Source organism: Erinaceus europaeus, chromosome 4, assembly GCF_950295315.1.
Source record: "Erinaceus europaeus chromosome 4, mEriEur2.1, whole genome shotgun sequence".
Taxonomy (NCBI): Eukaryota; Metazoa; Chordata; class Mammalia; order Eulipotyphla; family Erinaceidae; genus Erinaceus; species Erinaceus europaeus.
Window position 1 is genome coordinate 130,447,330 of NC_080165.1, and position 21,130 is coordinate 130,468,459.

Genomic DNA, 21,130 nt, shown 5'->3' on the forward strand with positions numbered 1-21,130 from the left:
GAGGTGGGAGCGCTTCAGGAACATTGACTTAAGTTTTTGAAAGCAGAAAGCAATCCCCTTCATTTACTTTTTTAAAAAATATTTATTTATTTATTCCTTTTTGTTGCCCTTATTGTTTTATTGTTGTAGTTATTACTGTTGTTGTTATTGATGTCATCGTTGTTGGATAGGACAGAGAGAAATGGAGAGAGGAGGGGAAGACAGAGAGGGAGAGAGAAAGATAGACACCTGCAGACCTGCTTCACTGCCTGTGAAGCGATTCCCCTGCAGGTGGAGAGCTGGGGACTCGAACCAGGATCCTTACGCCGGTTCTTGCGTTTTGTGCTATGTGCGCTTAACTCGCTGCACTACCGCCCCACTCCCTTCATTTACTTTTAAAATAAAATAACCCGGGAGTCGGGTGGTAGCACACGGGTTAAGCGCACATGGCACAAAGAGTAAGGACCGGCATAAGGCTCCTGGTTCGAGCCCCCCGGCTCCCCACCTGCAGGGGAGTCTCTTCACAGGCGGTGAAGCAGGTCTGCAGGTGTCTATCTTTCTCTTTCCCTCTGTCTTCCCCTCCTCTCTCCATTTCTCTCTGTCCTATCCAACAACGACGACAGCAACAACAACAATAACTACAACAACAATGAAAAACAAGGGCAACAACAATAATAAAGAACATAAATAAATAAAAAAATTAAAAATAAATATTATTTTTAAAAAATAAAATAAAATAACCCTCATGGTTTTTGAACATGAACAATAACCTTGTAAAGAATAGTAATTCTGATAAGAAAAAATATAGTTAGCTTAACAAAGGAATTTACAAGCTCTTTTTTATTTGTTTGGCTGTAGCAGCACTTTTGCTTAATTCATATTGCATAGGGGCAGATAACTCACAATAAGATATGGACTCAGAGTTTGCAGCAGGTCTGCAGGTGTCTATCTTTCTCTCCCCCTCTCTGTCTTCCCTTCCTCTCTCCATTTCTCTCTATCCTATCCAACAACAACAGCAGTAACAACAACAATAAAACAACAAAGGGAAAAAAAGGAAATAAATATTTTTAAAAATGTGGTCCGGGAGGTGGCGCAGTGGTTAAGGAACTAGACTCTCAAGCATGAGGGCCTGAGTTCAATCCCCGGCAGCACATGTACCAGAGTGATGTTTGGCCCTTTCTCTCTCTCCTCCTATCTTTCTCATTAATAAAATAAATAAAATCTTAAAAAAAAAAAATTGGCCACAAAATTTCTACTGTTTTTTTTTTAATATTTATTTATTTATTCCCTTTTGTTGCCCTTGTCGTTTTCTAGTTATTGATGTCGTCGTTGTTGGGATAGGACAGAAAAATGGAGAGAGGAGGGGAAGACAGAGAAGGGGAGAGAAAGACAGACACCTGCAGACCTGCTTCACCGCTGTGAAATGACTCCCCTGCAGGTGGGGAGCTGGGATCCTTATGCTGGTCCTTGTGCTTTGCGCCACATGCGCTTAACCTGCTGCGCTACCGCCTGACTCCCTCTACTGTTTTTAAAAAAGGCAAGGGCCAGGGAAATATATCACTTGAATTGTGTGCTGCTTTGCCATATGCTCAGGACACAAGTTTGAATTTGGCCCTCAACACAGTGAAGGAAGTTTTGGTGCTGTGGTCTATTTCCATCTCATCTGCCTCTTTGTCCCTATCTAAAAACCCCAATCTTAAAATTAAATAAGAAAAAAGTACTTTATGGAAAAAAGTATTAATAAACACGTGTGCAATGAAATTTCAGCTATAGCAGTTTTGTAGATTATGAAAATTAAGATAAAGTGAATAGTAGGACACCATTTTTATTTATGTATTTTATTACTATTATTTTTACCAGAACACTGCTCACCTCTGGTTTATGGTGGTACTAGGGATTGAACCTGGGACTTCAGAGTCTCAGGCCTAAGAATCACTTTGCTATTTTGCCATTAGACTATCTATTCCTACCCAGAAACATCTCCTGTTTTTTACTTTGGTGCAATACTCCAAATTCAGTCCATTTCTGCTTTGTTTTCCTTCCCATTCTTTCTCGACTCTGAGTGGGATCGTCCCATACTCATCTTTGTCTTTCTGACTTACCTCACTTAACATAATTCCTTCTAGCTCCTTCCAAGATGGGTCAGAGAAGGTGGGTTCATTATTCTTAATAACTAAGTAGTATTCCATATATTAGACCACAAGCCATTTATCTGTTGTTGGGCACCTGGGTTGTTTCCAGGTTTGGGCTATTACTAATTTGCTGCTATGAACATCGATGTACATATATCTTTTTGGATGGATGGATGGGTGTGATTGAGTCCTTAGGCTACATCCCTAGGAGAGGAATTGTTGGGTCATAAGGAAGGTCCATTTCTAGACTTATGAGGGTTCTGCAAAATGTTCTCCATAGGGGTTGGACCACTTTACATTCCCACAAGCAGTACAGGAAGGATCCTATGGCACAACCTCTTTAGCAATTGCTGTTGCTGTCATTTGGGACATCATTTTTAAAACTAAAAGGATTCAGTACCTTTAAGGAAGTGAAATGTTATAGTGTATGTTAGAAAATGGGGAGAAGTGAGAGTTTTAATTTTGCACTATAAATACTTTATTTTTTAAAAAGATTTTTATTTAGTAACACCAGATGAAGAGAGAACACAATGTATGGGATTCCAGAGATCAAACTCGGGGTCACCTGCTCCCAAATTCTCTATTTTACAGCATCACCTCCCAGGCCCAATACCTTGGTAGTTTAATGTTCTGTATATTTCTTATTTCCAATTGCCCAGGGACTTTTATTAATGTATTTAAGTGTTTTTTTTTTTTTTAAACCAGATCACCACTCAGCTCTGGTTTATGGTGGTGTGGGGAACTGAACCTGGGACTTTGGAGCCTCAGGCATGGAGTCTGTTTGCATAATCATTATGCTATCTACCCCTGCCCTAACCAGGAAAATTTTAAGACTATCAATTAGTATATATTTGGAATAGAGTTAGTACTTAGCTAAGCAAATCTCAAACACTGTCATGAAAAGAATAAAAAAGTGTGAAGGGGCCAGGTGGTGGCACACCTGGTTGAGTGCACATATTAAAGTGTATAAGGACCCAGGTTCAAGGCCCTGGTAGGGAGGAAGCTTCACAAGTGGTGAGTCAGGTTTGCAAGTGTCTCTTGTCTCTCTCCTTGCCCTCTCGATTTCTCCAATAATATATACATGTGACAGAATTGGATAGGAAGCTCACTCAGTGATATAGAGCATGCAGAGACATTGTGCTCATTCTCCATTAGAAAATTGGCCTGCTGAAGTCAGGCTGTAGCGCAGTGGGTTAAGTGCATGTGGCATTGTGGTGCAAAGCACAAGGACAGGCATAAGGATCCTGGTCCAAGGCCTAGCTCCCCACCTGCAGGGCAGTCGCTTCACAGGAGGTGAAGCAGGCTCCTCTCTCCTTTCTGTCCTATCCAACAATGACATCAACAATATAATAATCAAAAGAGAAAATAAATTATATATATATATATATATATATATATATATATATATATATATATATTGTCCTGCTGGTCCAGGAGTAGTGGATAAAGCACTGGACTTGCAGCATGGGGCCCCGAGTTCAATCCCAGCAGCACATGTACCAGAGTGATGTCTAGTTCTTTCTCAGCAACAAATAAATACTTTTAAAAAAAGCCTAATCCCCCCCAATTAGCAATAATTCATACTCTAGTGATCAATTTATTTGTGAAGTAAACAGTTTCAGTAAGCAAAAAGACACTACTAAATTTGACCTAAAGTATGAATTGCTCAGAATTTTAAAAAATATTTATGTATTCCCTTTTGTTGCCCTTGTTTTATTGTTATAGTTATTATTGCTATTAATGTCATCATTGTTGGTTAGGACAGAGAGAAATGGAGAGAGGAGAGAAAGATAAGACACCTACAGACCTGCTTCACCACTTGTGAAGCGACTCCCAGCAGGTGGGGAGCCAGGGGTCTTAAACCTGGATCCTTAAACCGGTCCTTGTACTTTGCATGTGCACTTGACCTGCTGTGCTACCGCCCGACTGCCAATTGCTCAAAATTCTTTAATTGTCCTTAGATGTTAAGAACTTTTTGCATCTTTCTGTTTTTTTAGTGTCTCTGCATAACTTTCAGTTTTTTGTTGTTGCAGAGCACAAATATACTCAAACTGGCCCTAATCATATTTTAATTTGTTTAGTTATAATAGGATGAGGGCGGGCTGCAGGGAGAGAACCTGAACATCACGGTGGCAGGCAAGATGCTGGGGATGGAACTTAGATTTGAGAATTCACACTTAATACCAGCACTCTAGCTACTGTGGCACTTTCTGGGCACATACATCCTTTAGATAGGACTCTTGAGGTATTTTCCCAATTCCATAACCAATAACAGTGAGTATGTGCAGTGTTAAAAATCACACATGATAAGAGTCTATCTTTGTACTAAATTAAAACTTTATTGAATAAAGAACACTCTCCAGAACTCAATTTATGTCTACATCACATGCAATGAAGCTGAACATGACAGCAGTTTAACATGGAATGTCAAACAAGTTAGTATTTCTCATTGTATAAAACTGCTTAATATAGCTGACACATGCAAGAAGTATGACACTGCATTTTCACTAATCATCTGTGATGAGTTTTTCAAAAAGGCATTTGAAAGAAACTGGTAGATCTCTTTAGCACTTCTTATTTCACATAAATTAGTTACATGTGTACTACTGAAACCTTTCAACCTCCTTGCATTCCAAATAAAGTCTTAGTGCAAACATTAAAGTTGCTGGCCACTCCCAAGGCTGTCAAACTCTTAATAGAATACAATTTTTTGAATTAATGTGTATTAAGTAGAACAAAAATCAAGAATGCCAGTTACTGCAAAATTCATTTAGGCACATGTAGTAATATTCCACTCTAAGTATTTCTTCTAAGTCTCTCACATTAATTACTAAAGCCTGTTTACAGTACTAAAATTCTATCATTCAAGCATCAATGATTATATTTCAGAAAAAAAAATCATTCATCTTAACAATAGCATTACTGCTATATCAAAAAAAAAAAGAGAGATAAAAGAAGCATATTTAACAAAACCAGTACCCACTATAGGATACGGGGGGGGGGGACATTTTAGGGGGAAAAATGTGCTCTTTTGCACAGCAGGATTTACATAATGTAAACACCATTTATTGGCCCATACCACAAAAATCCATGAGGAAAGTTCAAATTTGAACACTGTGTGTGCATTATTTTCAAATCTGTGTTTGTGAGTTTATACTGCATCTGCTTGTACCAATACATGACAAATAAAAACACTCTTCCACACATGCATACACACACATAGATGTGATTGTTAAATATCAAGCATGGCTTGCTTTCCTGACTCTAACTCAAAAAAATGTTAAGTGTCATCCCAACCATTAAAAAAAAAAAAGTTTTCAGAAATCATTAAATGGATGTCAATAGTAGTTGAGGAATGATGAACAAGTGATGGGAAATACAATGCAAATGGATCTTTCAAAAAGAAAGGGCATACCTACAGCTGAATGAGATTTTCAAAGGCATAGAAAGTCTTTCTGTAGGCCTGGTCTGAAGTTAACTGACATTTTAAAAAAAAAAATAGTAGCACAAGTTCATTGACACCTGGAGGGTCAGACCTAGAAAGTTAACCTTCAAAGTACAAATTTAAGAATGGAATGTTTTAGCAGGGACATAAGGACAATCCATGTTTATTTCTTGATGAAAAGAAGATATTCAGGAAGTGTTTCCTGGTCAGTTATTTCGGCTTCTTGGTAAAATGAGAAATATATCTAGCCATGCACCCACTTTTTCACAATACAAAGAACAATTCTTAGAGGTGGGGAAAAAGGTGAAGAAAAAAGGCCCTTAACCTACAGATCACCCAATGCAGATCTTATATAGAATTGAAGTTCTTTGAATCCACTACATTAAATACCACAGGTACCTCCCTTGTCCCTTCCTTTCCCTTCTTACCCACCTATCCCAAACAAAGCCCCGCCCCCCACCATGAGCCCAAGTATTCTAATGTCTGTTTTCTAAGCCCCATGACAAAGGCTGTTGAGTACCACCTCCAATGAAATAACAAAATGAACACCTAAAGGTGCATTTTCGACAGCACCTTTTTATTTTCTCCTTCTCCATGTTGAGTGGAATCTTGATGCTCTTGAACCCGAATCTAGATTTCCAAGTCATCAGGCCGAGGGCGACTGCTAGCTCTGCTGCTGGCTCTGCTGGAAGGTCGCTGATCTACGATGGCTAATGGTTGCAGTTCATGCCCTGCTGCTAATTTTTTAGAATTCTGGGCATCATCTGGGAAATCAAAAGGCTGTGCATGCGAGTTAGAGATGGTACTTCCGGCCTGCCCCATTCGATTCTGTTCTGCACTGTAATTAGCCCAGTTTTGCTCGCTGGCTTGCTTATTGTAATTACGGCAGGAAGAATTGTTTCTGTCTCCGGTCACCAGCTTGTACCCAGGAGGAGACATAGGTGAGAGGGGAGCCGTAGGTGAGGAGCAGCCATTGAAATAAGCATACTTCGGAGATCCACAGTCTTTGGAGGGGCTCAGTGGTCCTGTGGTGGCATGGTAAAGATCACTCTTACCCTTCACACGATCCTTAATACCTTTGAAGAAGACATAGAAGAGCTCGATGATGTTCAAGGCAAGAGATACCAAAGACACCACTAGCATGAAGATGATGAAAATGGTTTTCTCCGTGGGACGAGAGAGGAAGCAGTCAACTTGATGTGGGCAGGGATCTCTTTTGCAAGTGTAAACAGCGCTCAGGCTGAATCCATAGATGTACCACTGGATCAGCAAGAAAGCCACTTCGAAAACTGATTTGAAGAGGATACTGATGATGTAGGTTCGCAGCAAGCCCCCTCGCATTTTCACCTTGCCGTGCTCTTCGATACCATACTTGAACTTCTTAATTTCAATCTGCTTCAAATGCATGTCTACATTGGCGCCATCGGTTTGGGCAACTTTGAGTTCCTCCTCTTTCTTGTTCAGTTTCTCTTCCTTCCGCATGACATAGAACACGTGGGCCAGGTATAAGAGTGTGGGGACCGACACAAATATGATCTGTAGTACCCAGAAGCGCACGTGAGAGATTGGGAAGGACTTGTCATAGCAGACATTTTCACAACCAGGTTGTTGAGTGTTGCAACGAAAGGCAGACTGCTCGTCGCCCCAGGCTGATTCAACAGCTGTCCCCAGTAGCAGAATTCGGAAAATGAAAAGGACTGACAGCCACACCTTCCCTCCAGCAGTGGAATAAGCTTGAACCTTGTCAAGGAGTTTGCCTAAGGCACTCCAGTCACCCATGTTGCCTGGGCAAAGCCTGAAAAACAAACAATAAAAGACCTCTAAATATAGACATCAGATTATTAATTTAACATGTACTTCCTTTCAGTGCAAATATTGCAAAAGGCCTTGTATCATTCTAACACTAACCAAAAAAAAAGTGAAAACACTTCCTGTTCCACTCCCCCTTCAAAGAGGTCTTATAATTTTCTCGGGATTGAGTAAATCTTAGAAGCAACAGAGCTTATGTACTGAGGTAAATTGCAGTCTTCACCTATGAAGATATATTACTTGCTCAACCACTGCCTTACCACGTGAATTGAGAAGCTGTCTGTGCTAAGAGCCTCTGCTTATTTTATCTGACTGATAAATGAGAAAAGTTCTTTGCCTGGCAACTTATGTCTAGATGCATGCCTAAGCAAAATGCTAATGAGCAAGTATTGGAAAGGCATGGTGATCTAAGAATCGCTAGAAGAACAGCAACACACCTTTTGAAAGCTTGCTTCCAAATGTCAGTCTTACTATTTAATACTCCATTCCCTATTGCATTCTGAAATTTCCTCCTTGGCATTTCAAGTGTAGTTTATGCATATTCTCTATTATGGTCATCTTTACTTGTGTTTCTTCTGAAGCAAGAAGTTATATAATTTAGAAATCTGTCTTCTGGGAGTCAGGCGGTTAGGGCAGCAGGTTAAACACACGTAGCGCAAGGACCAGCATAAAGATCCCGGTTCTACGACCCGGCTCTTCACCTACAGGGGAGTCACTTCACAGGCAGTGAAGCAGGTCTGCAAGCGTCTGTCTTTCTCTCCCCCTCTCTATCTTCCCCTCCTCTCTCCATTTCTTTCTGTCCTCTCTAGCAATGACGGCATCAACAACAAGAAAGGCTTACTAAATAAAATTATTAAAAAAGAGAGAAAGAAATCTGTCTTCTGCCCAGAGAATAGTAAGTTGCACTGAAGTTGACAAAAAAAAAAAAAAAAAGTCACCCTCTGCAATCCTATTTTCAAAGATAAATTCCCATGACATTTCAAGTAAAAAACTCCACTTTTCTTCATCGTTGTGGTCTGGTACAGAGAGAGAGAGAGAGAGAGAGAGAGAGAGAGAGAGAGAGGATAAAGTGTTGAATTCTCAAGCATAAGGTCCAGAGTTCAATCTCTATGATCACATGAACCAGAGTGATCTCTCCATCTCTCTCATAAAGGGATGTAGCCAAACTTCATTTAATAATCAAAAGCAAACAAAGCAAAAAAAAATGTCCCTTCATTTAATAATACACTTTATTTTATGTGGGGGGCATGGTATACTGAGCTACATCCCCAACTCAATGCATTTTAAGGTAGTGCAGCTAAGAACATGTATGCTCCTTAGGAATAAGTTCAGTCTGAATATAGGAAAGTTTTCATCTGTGGTCTGGGAGGTGGCACTGGACTTGACTCAAGCATGAGGTTTTTTTTTTTGTTGTTTTTCTTTAATTTATTTATTTTTCCCTTTCGTTGTTGTTGTTGTTATTGATGTCATCATTGTTAGATAGGAAGGACAGAGAGAAATGGAGAGAGGAGGGAGAGAAAGACACCTGTAGAACTGCTTCACCACCTGTGAAGCGACTCCCCTACAGGTGGAGAGCCGAAGGCTCAAACTGGGATCCTTAGGCGGTCCTTGTGCTTGGCACCACGTGTGCTTAACCCGCTGTGCTACCGCCCGACTCCCAAGCATGAGGTTTTGAGTTCAATCCCTGGCGGCCCATGTTTGATGTCTAATTCTTTCTCGCTATTTCTTCATGAATAAACAAATAAAATCCTTAAAAGAGAAAAAGAAAAAGTTTTCATCTGGTATTATTATTTGTTATTCTTGTAGGAAGTAAATCCCAGAAAGTCTTCTTCCCCTCCTCACCAGGCAATATACTGCATTTCCAATGATCCCCACCTCCTGACTACAGAGGCCAGAAAACATTGAAATGAAAAACCAGACCTGGATTTCCTGGATGAATGTAACAAAGGAAAAGCAGCTCCATAAAACTAAACTGCATATGAACTACTGTGCTTCAACTAGCATTCAGGGTGAATACCATTGATGACAGTGTAGACGCTAGTACCAAAAGAATGCTAGAGTTCGAGGTGAGTAGAACAAAGGCTTGTGGGGATGACGGAGTCAAATAGCCCAGGAAAGGCTTAAGGTAAGAGGGAGGAATTTAGTCTCCATCTAAAGTTTGATGGTGAAAGAACTTAAGGAAAAAAAAAAAACTATAATTTACAGAAAATAACTACACTGAGATGAAGAATCATAGTCCACAACGGTCAAACAAACATAACAGACCTCTTGGAGTTGTATCACTAGGTAGTTTATATGTGATGACGTGTCAATTGGTGCTGACTCTGTTTGTAGAGAGTTGCACTTGATTTTGCCAGTGTCATCTGCTTTTGCTCAGATAAGCCAATCATAAGTATGTGTGCATGTATGGAAAAGAGGGACAACAAAAAACAATCAAGTGAAAAATTATAAATTGTTTGTATACATCCCAGCACATTCATAGTGACTGAGTTCAAGACAAACAATAGCTTTACAGAAATATGAGCAGACACAATGATGAACTGTCACTTTGGACAATAGTTTCATTGCTATTCACAGTAAAATGATAGTATAGATGCATATAACAGTTACCGAGTTCCTTCCTTCCTTTCTTTTTTTTATTGCCACCAGGGTTATCACTGGTGTGCAGTGTCAAGACTACCAATTCGCTGCTCCTGGAGACTTTTTTCCTCCCCTTCTCTTTCTACCTTATCTTTATTTGGCAGGATAGAGAAATTGAGAAGGAAGGGGAGATAGAGAAGGAGAGACATCTGCAGACCTGCCTCCAGGCTCATGACGCCAGCCTCCCTGCAGGTGGGGGAAGGGAGCTACAATCCAGATCCTTGCACGTGATGACATGTATTTAACCAAGTACACCACAGCCATCCTCCCAAGTTTCTTTACATTATAAAAAGCAAAATTTGACTTTCATTTGATTCTGTGATTCAAAAAAGCAAATATGAGCAAACAAAAAACTACCATCATGTCATGGAATGTGAACTGGGTCACTGGGCGGTTCTCTAGGTGGTAATTTTTTATTAATATACTAGCAACTTAATTGCAAAGTTGTCTTTTCTGTCAGCAACCACACAGTTGTCATTTGAGTTAATGAGTTACACTCTTTCATCTAAATAAGGTAAATTACCCAATTGAACACCTTGTATTGTGTAACATGTAGACACCTGTCATTATCACTATCAGAGGGACCATCAGGTAATGTCTAATGAGATGACTTAGGATGCTTGTGAATTTCCTTCTTAGGGAGAGGTAGCAAAAAAAAAAAAAAAAAAAAAAAAACACCATTTTTAGTAGTGCTTTACTTTGTTGTGAATTTTTTCAAATATTTTGTTTATTTATTCCCTTTTTTTGACCTTGTTTTTTTATTATTGTAGCTATTATTGTTGTTATTGATGTCGCTGTTGGACAGGACAGAGAGAAATGGAAAGAGGAGGGGAAGACAGAGAGGGGGAGAGAAAGATAAACACTTGCAGATGGTGAAGCTCTGCAGGAAGGGGAGGGGAACGGGGTGGGGGGGGGGGGCTCAGACCAGGATCCTTAGACCAGTCCTTGAACTTTGTGCGCTTAACCTGCTGCTCTACCACCCCTGTTGTGAATTTAAAATCTTACCAACTGGTTGTCCCATCCCCTCCCTCTTCATTAACAGTAATATTTGAAAGTTTTAGTGGAAAAATTAATGTTCTTTTATAAGAAAGGACATAATTGTGCTTACGGAATCACTAGCTTAACTATGTTTCCAGGCAGTTGAATGCATCATGTATGTCCCAGTGTTAAGTTGCCAAGTTGGAGCTTTGTATGCAAATAAGGTCTACATTAAAGAGTTGTACAAAGTTTTCTTTGAAAAAAAAAAAAAAGAGGGAGTGCAGGTGATGGTCCACCCATTACAATGTGCAAGGACCCAGGTTTAAACTTGAGGTCCCAGCTGCAAGGGGGAGCTTCCTAAGTGGTGAAACAGCTTCTCCCTCTCTCTCTGTCAATTTTGTTCTCTATCCAAACCAAATTAAATAAATAAGCTTTATTTATATTTACAATTTCATAGAGAGTGAGAGAAATACAGAGGGGGAGAAAGAAGCCAAGACCTTCAACACTGGTCTAATGCTTGTGAAGCCTCCTACCTCTAGGTAGGGGTTGGGGGGGGGGGCTTGAACTCAAGCCCTCACACATGTTAATGTGTGAGCTCTGCCAGGTGAGTCACCATTTGACCCCCACAAAGTTGTTTAATAGAAAATGCGTCATAACGCTGGATGACCCTTCTTGTGCCTTTTGATGTGCCACGTTAGATCACATTTTCCATTGCCCCACCCTCTAGACCAGAGGTCATACAGGTACGCAGGATCCTCTGATCCCTCTACATTGGTTCCTAAATGTTATCAAAATCACTTTGCAGCATTTGTAAACACACACACAAACATACCAAACTGCATTCCAGGACCAGGTGGTGGCAAGCCAGGTAGAGTGCACACATTGCCATGTGCCAGGACCTGGGTTCAAGCCCTGTTCTCCCACCTGCAGGAGGTAAGATCCCCAAACTGTAGAGCTGTGCTCTCTCTCCTCCCCTGTCTACCCTTTCTCTTTGTCCCCAACCCTCACACCAAAGCCACTGAGGCCCAGGAGTAACTTGGTGGCAATTAAAAAAAAAAAAATTACTGCCACTTAGTAGGAGTTAAAGTACTGTTTGAATATATGAGGCCTAGTACAATGCTCTGGTTCTCATTCAATAAATAAATACACCTTTAAAACAAAAAAGACATCTCTGCAACTCTGAAGTCTGAATGAATCTTATCTTTGGAGAGTAGGACCTGGAAAATCATTTTTCTTTCTTCTTGACTAGTCTATGCTGCTCCAGGCCAACTTTTTCAGATAGAAAAAGCAGCCAGGGGGTGGGAGGAGACAACATAATGGCTATGAAAAGGAGTTTCATTCCTGAGGGAGGAAAGGTACCTGGTTCAATCCCCTGCACCACCATAAACCAGAGCTGAGGAATGTTCTGGTAAAAAACAGCCAGAGAGGTGACACAATGGATAAACTTTTGGACTGTCCAGTATGAGGTCCTGAGTTAGATTCCAAACATCCCATATGCTAGGATGATACCCTGGTTCCCTTTGTCCTTTCTCTTGTTGATAAAGTTTTATTAAAAAGAACGGAAGGAAAAAACAGGGGGGAGACACCACTGCACCAAAGCTTCCCTTAGTGTAACAGGAGGTGAGCTCCAATCAGAGTCATAATAACAAAACAAGAATCATCCTAGGTGAGCTATCTTGGTGACACAGTATATTTTTCTTTTTCTTTAAGAAAGAGATAATCCGGGTGATTCTAGTGCTGTATTTACCAGAGCTGTGCTCAACTCAGCAGGATTTACTGTGCTGAGGACTGAACCTGGGCCCTGAGCCTCAGACTTGGAAGTCTTTTACATAAGTATTGTGCTATCTCTTCTACCCCCAGGTAATTCTAAAGCAAAGGCAAGAGGCAAATATGGTTTTTAAGAGGTTTGGTGCTCTGTTCATAATACTTAAAAGGAGTAGGAAAGTCTCAAAGCGAGTGTCTTAACAGGTTGAGGTGGTATGTGTATGTGTGTTCTGCTACTTGTGAAAAACACAGACTTAAAACTATTCAAAATGAAAACAGAGCCTCAATTCTCAGTTACTTCCGACTACCCCTTTTGCCAGGATCTTACAAAACAAGGCAGACTAAAACTGCAGGTTAAAATGCATAAGAACATTAATATCCTAATCATTATTAGGAAACAACTAAAGTTGAGGGAGAGATTTTTTTTTTTGCCTCCAGGGTTATTGCTGGGGCTCAGTGACTGCACTATGAACCCACTACTCCTGGAGGCAATTTTCCCCCATTTAGTTGCCCTTGTTGTTACCCTTGTTGTTGTTGTCATTGATGTTGTTGCTATTGGATAGGACAAAGAGAAATCGAGAGAGGAGGTGGGACAGAGAGGAGAGAAAGACAGACACCTGCAGAACAGTCCGTGAAGCGACGCCCCTACAGGTGGGGAGCTGTGGACTCAAACAGGGATCCTTATGCTGGTCCTTGCGCTTTGCGCCATGTGCACTTAACCCACTGCTCTACTGCCGACCAGAAGTGGAGAATTTTTTTTATTGTTGTAGTTATTATTATTGTTGTTGTTGTTGGATAGGACAGAGAGAAATGGAGAGAGGGAGGGGAAGACAGAGAGGAGGAAAAAAAGACAGACACCTGCAGACCTGCTTCACCGCCTGTGAAGCGACTCCCATGCAGGTGGGGAGCCAGGGCTCGAACGGGGTCCTTATGCCGGTCCTTGTGCTTTGCGCCACCTGCGCTTAGCCCGCTGCACTACAGCCCGACTCCCCAGAAGTGGAGAATTTTTAAAGTAAAGGTAGGTAAGAGGTTTCTTTTCCCCCTAACCAGAGCACTGATGGCTTATGGTAAAAGGAAGATTGGACCCAGGACTCTCTGGCTTTAAAATCTTTCTGTGTAATCGCTGTTATCCCTGTACCTTAAATATTTTTAAAAACTAAAATGAGGGAGGACTAGGAGATCGGTCATAGTGTAGAGCACATGCCCTGACAGTGAGAGAGCCTGGGTTAAAGCCATAGATGGCACCAGAGAAACCTCAAGGATGGAGTAGTGCCACTCCTCCCTCTAAAATGATGCATGAAGAAGGAGGCATGGGGATGGGGGGGGTGCATTGGTGGCAAACCCTGTTGAGCGCACACGTTACAGTGGTCAAGGATCCGGGTTCCAGCCCCCGGTCCCCACCTGCAGGGGGAAAGGGGAAAGCTTCACAAGTAGCGAAGCGGGTCTGCAGGTGTCTCTCTATCTCCCTTACCCTCTTGATCTCTGGCTGTCTCTATCCAATAAATAAAGATAATTTTTAAAAAAATTTAAAAAAAAGAAGGCATGGGGTGAGATGGGCACTCAAATGTAATACTGCATGCATATGGAGACAAGGCCTGATGGTCTACCTCCAGGCTAAAAAACACACACACACAACTACAATACTATTTCATATCAACTTTTTATGAAAAGTAAACACAGGCAGGGTTGATAGCATAATGGTTATATAAAGAGAATCACATGCCTGAGGCTCTGAGGTCACAGGTTCAATCCCCGACACCACCATAAACCAGAGCTGAGCAATGCTCTGGTAAAAAAACAAAAAACAAACAAACAAAAACTGGGGAGTTGGGCGGTAGCACAGCGGGTTACACGCACATGGCGCAAAGCGCAAGGACCGGAATAAGAATCCCGGTTGGAGCCCAGGCTCCCCCACCTGTACGAGAGTCGCTTCACAGGCGGTGAAGCATGTCTGCAGGTGTCTTTCTCTTCTGCCTCCTCTCTTCATTTCTCTCTGTTCTATCCAACAACGACATCAGTAACAACAACAATAGCTACAACAATAAAAACAACAAGGGCAACAAAAGGGAATACATAAAGTTTAAAAAATAAATACTAAGGGAAGATGAGACATTAACATTTGAGATAACAGAAAAGCTAAAAATGCCAAAGGAAAACCATTTAGTGGACTTCTTCGAAGGAAGGGGGAAATACCCTGTTGGCTATGTTTCTAATATACTTGTGAGACTTCAAAACTACTATGTAAAGCCTACTATTTCTAAGTTTTTAAAGAGCCCCCCCCTCCACTGAAGGAGGGCTTAGTTGTGATCACTTATCTACGTTTAGAACTCTGAGGCATTCTTTGGGTAATACTTATACTTACACAATGAACATAATTCACATTCACCAATTCTCCGGCTTCATCCCTCAACACAGATTATGACCCAATCTTGCCACCACCCCTCCTCTCTGAGGGTGATCAACTTCTATAACTGACTGCCCTTCAGGTTTCAAATCACCAAACCAATCACTAATTTTTGCCAGCCTATACTCCTCATTCCTGAAAGAAATCAGCCAAGAAAAGCTGGTCCTCCCTGAGAAGCTCTGCTGCAGCAGCTCAAACTTTTCATCATGGCAACCAGTCCCCTCAGTTCCTATAACCCTTCTATTGGTGTGCTTTTAAATGGCCTTTGGCTGTAACTGACATAGTTTTCTCTCCTTTCAAGACAAAGATTATTATCTGTTTCCTTCAGCTAGAGCATGTGCTCCATGAGGGAGTCTGTTTTGTGCTCTGCTATAAAAGTTGTTAAATGAATATTCATAGAATGAATTGGGGGCTGAGCAGTGGTGCACCAGGTTAAGTGCACATAGTACCAAGCACAAGAACCCATGCAAGAATCCCGGTCCCAGCCCCCACCCCTCTTCCCCGGTTCCCCACCTGCGGGTGGGGGGGGGGGGGTCGCTTCACAAGCGGTGAAGCAAGCCTGCAGGTGTCTTATCTTTCTCTATTTCTCTGTCTTATCCAACATAAAATGGGAAAAACAGCCATCAGGAGCAGTGAATTCATAGTGCAGGCAGCAATAACCCTGGAGGGAAATAATAAAATAAAAAATAAAATGGGTCTGTACACAAAAAATTAATATATCACCAGGTCTCACCATTTTTGGAAAATCTATTTTTGTTGGAGCCTGGGAAGATAGTTAAACTGGTAGAACACTGGATTTTGATGCCTGAGGCTATTTGGCTTAATCCCCAACACAACATCTCTCTTCTGTCTCCTGTGAACTTCTCTCAAGTGAAATAAAATGAAGTAAAAACATCCATCTCAGTGTGATCCCCTTCACTGTAGTTACATTCCAAAATTTTAACACATCAAATTGAACAAGTAACTTACGCACCGAAATGTATAAGTATCTCAATACATTTTGCATTAAATATTCAACTACATTTTCAATTCAAGCGACAATTGATGGTACAGAGAACTATGCTAAAGCAATTATGCTTCAAGTGATTCCTGAACTGGCAAAATGGCTGAATTGAGGGGTAAAGTCTAACAAAGAGCTTTTGAGGCAAACAAAACAGCTCACTTCGATAGAGAGACAGAGAGACATCTGTAGCCCTGCTTTACCACTCATGAAGCTTTTCCCCTACAGGTGGGGACCACAGGCTTGAAGCTGCATTTTTGAACACTTATAATAATAATGTGTGCACTTAAACAGGTGCATCACTGCCTGGTCCCTATTAAAAATATTGTGAAGGCTCTATTGGGAAAATGTCACTACTTTGTTCCTGTTTTTTTGTAGTTGTTATAACTAAACTTTTTTTTCTTTTTAAACCAGCACTGCTCAGTTTCGATCAGGCTTATGGTGGAGCCCTGGATTTGAACCTAGGATATCAGGTGCTTCAGGCTTGAGTATTTGTTGCACTGATGATGCTATCTCCCCAGTCCTGTAGTAGCTAAACTTTTTGTTTATTCATTTTAATGAAAAAGAGATTGACAGAGACCAGAGCACCAGCTCAGCTCTGGTCTCTCTCTCTTCCCCTTTCTATCTCCCCACCCCACCCACAATTTCTGTCTCTATCCAATAAGTAAAAATATATATATATATATTAAATGAACATAACATTGCAATTTTAGCAATTCCATGAAGACTTTTAAGAAAAATTTATGTCCTATATAATGTAGTTAGTTCAGAGGTTACTCAGAAATAGCAGTGTTAGTAAAGTGGCTAGAGTGCTGAGCTTAGAAATAGCAGTGTTGAGGAAGTCTGGGAGGTCACACAGTGGAGTGTTGGGACTCTCAGGCAGTAGGTCCCACCAGCTTTTATCCCCAGCAGCTTTATATGCCAGATTTGGGCTTCCTTTTTCTCTCTCCTTCTATCTCTCACTAATAAAATCTTTGAAACACTCCATAATCTTATGGACAGTCCATCAAACACATAGTTTCTAGGGATTGTTTAGAAAAAAAAAATAGACTGGTCTGGGAGGTGGCGCAGTGGCTAAGGAACTAGACTCTCAAGCATGAGGTCCTGAGTTCAATTCCCAGCAGCACATGTACCAGAGTGATATCTGGCTCTTTCTCTCTCTCCTCCAATCTTTCTCATTAATAAAATAAATAAAATCTTTGAAAAAAAGAAAAGATAAATTGCTGGGGAGATAGCATAATGGTTATACAAAAAAATTTTCATGTCTAAGCCTCTGAGGTTCCAGGTTCAGTCCTCAGCATCACCACATAAGCCAGAGTTTAGCAGTGCCATGAAAAAATTAATGAAGGAAAAATAGAAATGCAAACCATAAACACACTCTCATGGTAGGTGTTTTAATTTTGGCAAAAGACAGCATATATATATATATATATACATATACATATATATAAAGAAAATGGTGAATGTAGACAGTATACAGAATCTAGGTAGATTTTAAAAACCTTTAATTGTGACCCTGAAGGTGATGCAGGGGATAAAGCATTCGACTCTCAAGCATGAGGTCCTGAGTTCCATCCCCTATAGCCCATGTACCAGAGACTACATGTCTGGTTCTTTCTCTCCCTCCTACATCTTTCTCATTAATACATAAATAAAATCTTTTAAAAAAACTTTAATTATACACACTATATTATTAATAAGAGACTATTACTTTTCTCTCTGGAGCTGAACATGTGTGTGTATGTGTGTGTGTTTGTGAAAATAGGTTTCAACAATCTCTTGTTTAAACAGCGGTTAATCCTGAAGGAAGTCAGAACAGGAAAGGTGGAGTAGAAGGTACTAATCACTGGTGACTTTCCCATCATTCCTTTCCCTGCACTGCCATATTATAAGGGCTCTGAAGTTCATACTGTGTCAGCTACATCTCTAAACATTCTAAAGGGAAGGAAGGAATGCACGGTATCCTTAGTTTTCCATCCCTCTCTATGCAGGCACTGGAAACATCTGAGGAACAAAATAACATCTGAAAATCCATCCTTTCTACATGCTGCTACAAATGATCTTTGAAACCACATTTCCCAGGGAAGGTCAGAAAAGTATCATACTCTAGAGGGCGAGGAACCAAGGGAACAGGGCAGTGGTGGAGATAGATTTAAAAATGTGGGCTATGTGTAAACAGTAAAGCAGGAGCAAGGCACTATCACTACATTTCACAAAGAATAGGTAACAACCATACCCTGACTTTGGGACATACAAAGCATCAGAAACTAGATGTACATGTTTTTTTTTTTACCACAGCACTGCTCAACTCTGGTATATGGTGAGTCAGGGCATTGAACCTGGAGCCTCAGGCATGATAGACTGTTTGCATAACCACTATGCTGTCTCTCCCACCCTTGGGTGTACATGTTTCTAGAACACGAAATTCAACCATTGTCAGGGGAAAAAATTACTTCTTGCCTTAGCTATAATTTATTGTCAATTCTGCCCACCTACACCAACATAATTACCATTAACTATTCTCACCCCAAAATACTTCCTATCTACCTTAGGAATTACTATAATCAATCACCTACCTTCACACAAAAACACTAAGCTTCTTTTAAAAAATTAATCTCAACATATTCTTTAAGTTGCCACAAGGTATTTTTGATTTGAGTTCAAGTGTGTCCAATTTCCGGAGAGTGAAATTAAGCCTCACTTTTCTTATTTCAAACTGGGTTCTGGGAGGGAAAAAAAAACAAAAAACAACTAATGTCTAAGAGGGTAATAATGTGTGGGCGATTCACTGCTCGGAACCCAAAGGTTTATTTCCGAATACTGTACTGATTAGTATTTGGACACGTCATTACCTCTTTCCTAATTTCATTAAGGGGCTCTCCACCTTAGTTCTAGGGGAAGTTTTGAGAACTTCCAGGACAGTTAGGAATATTCACAAGGCTCCTAGGCAAAGTTTATAAAGGTTTCAACAAGTGCAAAAGGGAAAGAAAAAAAAAAAAGTAGGGGAGGGGAGGTTCTGAGAGGGAAGGTAAATTAGATTGACCCATTTAATTGAATTAACTATTTGCTCCCCCCCCCCTTTTTTCTTTAACCATTTGGCAAGCAATTAACCTTGCTTAGGCCCCGCTCCCTCCACTTCCTTTTCAGTGGTAGTGATAATGGCTTGCGCATGGTGAGATGAGCAAGGATTTGAGAGTAATTTCTCAGAAAACTGCAAACCCAGAGGCTCGGGGAGCGCAGGAGCCCCGCGGAGGCTCAAATGGCAGGAGGCGCCCCAGAGCCCGCCCGGGCCCCCGGCCTCCACAAAGCTTTCCTTTTTATTTGCTTCTCAGCATTCCCCGCTGCAACTGTTTCAAACTGTGGAGCCACACCAAGAATTCCAACTAATCACTTTAGTCTGTGGCGTTAGAACAGAGGAAATTCGTACCCGGCACAAAAATGCAAGGGATCATTTCTACTTAACACAGTCTGTGTTATCTCTTCGTGTCTACTTAGGATTCTTTTTTTTTTTTTTTTCTTCCTTTTTTCTTATCGTTACTCCCAAGTCTTTAAAAGTTGCCCTGGAGCTTTGAAGATTTACAAGTTCGGACAGTGAGAAGATCAGGGCTTGGGGGGGAAGTGGGGAGGAATCTCTCTCTAAGGCGCAATTTAAGAATTTCGTTTCATATTCTTTCTAGGAGTTCTGTCTTAGGACACAGTTTCAAAAAAGCGCCCAGACATACAATCTTTTTCTAAACTTCTGTTCGCCTCTACAGTTTTTTTTTTTTTTAAAGTAACCACCACCCAATTCGAGGGATTTCGTCTCCTGAATTGCCAGCGTGGTCAAGAAAAAAGGTGGCTTTCCTGAGGGTCTCAAATTTTTCCACAGTGGTCGCTAAACATAAAGGAACTATTTACTGTTCTTTTAAGAACCTCTATCTTACCGCTCAGATTTTCATACTTTTTTTTTTGTTTGTTTACTGGGGGGAAGAAAATCTAGGAAGGGACCACGTGGAAGTCAAGAAACACAAGGTCTTAACAAAGCACTTCTTGAATGTTGTTTTGCTAAGCTATAGATCATCAATCACGATTTCCATATGAAAAACCGCACAAAGTGTAGAATTCTATAGCAAGCACGCAAAGCAAACCTGCACTTTGATTTTAGCCCTGTTAAACAAATCCTCCAACCCAGGCCCCTTCTCCCCATAAGCCCCTAGTTATAAAGTACGTATACTTTTACTGATTTAATTTAATTCTTCGCGCTAGCCTGAAAGGTCTAAATCTTATTTTACCTGTTGCATTACTAATAGTAACTTTTTAACAGCCAGAAAGCTAGTACTGCACATTTCTAGTTTATTGTTAAAGCGATAGAAATACTTTCAAGCTCATTCCATCTACACCATTATATCAAGGCTACATTTAGAAACTTTAGAAAAGGTATACTTGTAGAAAAAGAGAGGAATAGGTAAACTTTTAAACTTACTCTTTCTCTTAAAAGAAGTGAAGTAGGAACGCCAAGTGATTTCACTCCTTAGTGGACGAAGTAAAATAAGAAAGCCAGTTCAGGCACTCAGACCTGTCTATTTAAACTTTAAAACTCTGCTGCTGTTTGGTACTCTGCTCACTCCTTCCTTCTAATGAAAGAAAAGTGCTGATACCTCGTAAAAGGCTTTTTTCTAACTTGAAGCACAGAGCTTTTCAAAGTTTCAAGCCACTTACTCAACTAGGAGGAGGGGCTAGAAGAAAGGGGAGGGCAGAAGGGAAGGAGGGGACGGAGAGGAGGCCGGTGAACGTGGAAGGGTGGGGAGAAGTGGCGAAGGGGAGTAGCCAGGTCACAATAAAAAGTTGTTGAAGTTTGCTGACTAGAAAAGTAAAATAGTGTTAAGGGTATGAATGCCACCACTTGTAGTGACTCTGCAGATAACAACTGTTGGCTTTCTTTCGTTCGTGCTTGTTTCCACAAAACTCCCAAGGATAATGGGGGGGAAAAAAGTATATTC

The 21,130-nt window shown here is 40.8% G+C and overlaps 1 protein-coding gene across 1 annotated transcript; it reads right to left on the minus strand.

Annotated features, from left to right (window-relative positions):
- Positions 1 to 4,426: 4,426 nt before the first annotated feature.
- GJA1 (gap junction protein alpha 1) lies at positions 4,427 to 20,821 on the minus strand. The gene is made up of 2 exons (XM_007521294.3): positions 20,614 to 20,821; positions 4,427 to 7,351 (listed from the first exon to the last, which is right to left on the minus strand). Exon 2 carries the CDS (start codon positions 7,333 to 7,335, stop codon positions 6,187 to 6,189), a length of 1,149 nt encoding a protein of 382 aa, XP_007521356.1. The 5' UTR covers positions 7,336 to 7,351; positions 20,614 to 20,821; the 3' UTR covers positions 4,427 to 6,186.
- Between the last annotated feature and the right edge of the window lie 309 nt (positions 20,822 to 21,130).

What these genes read in the sequence shown, in the direction of transcription:
- GJA1 (XM_007521294.3), bottom strand. Translation starts at nt 7,335, where the DNA reads ATGGGTGACTGGAGTGCCTTAGGCAAACTCCTTGACAAGGTTCAAGCT.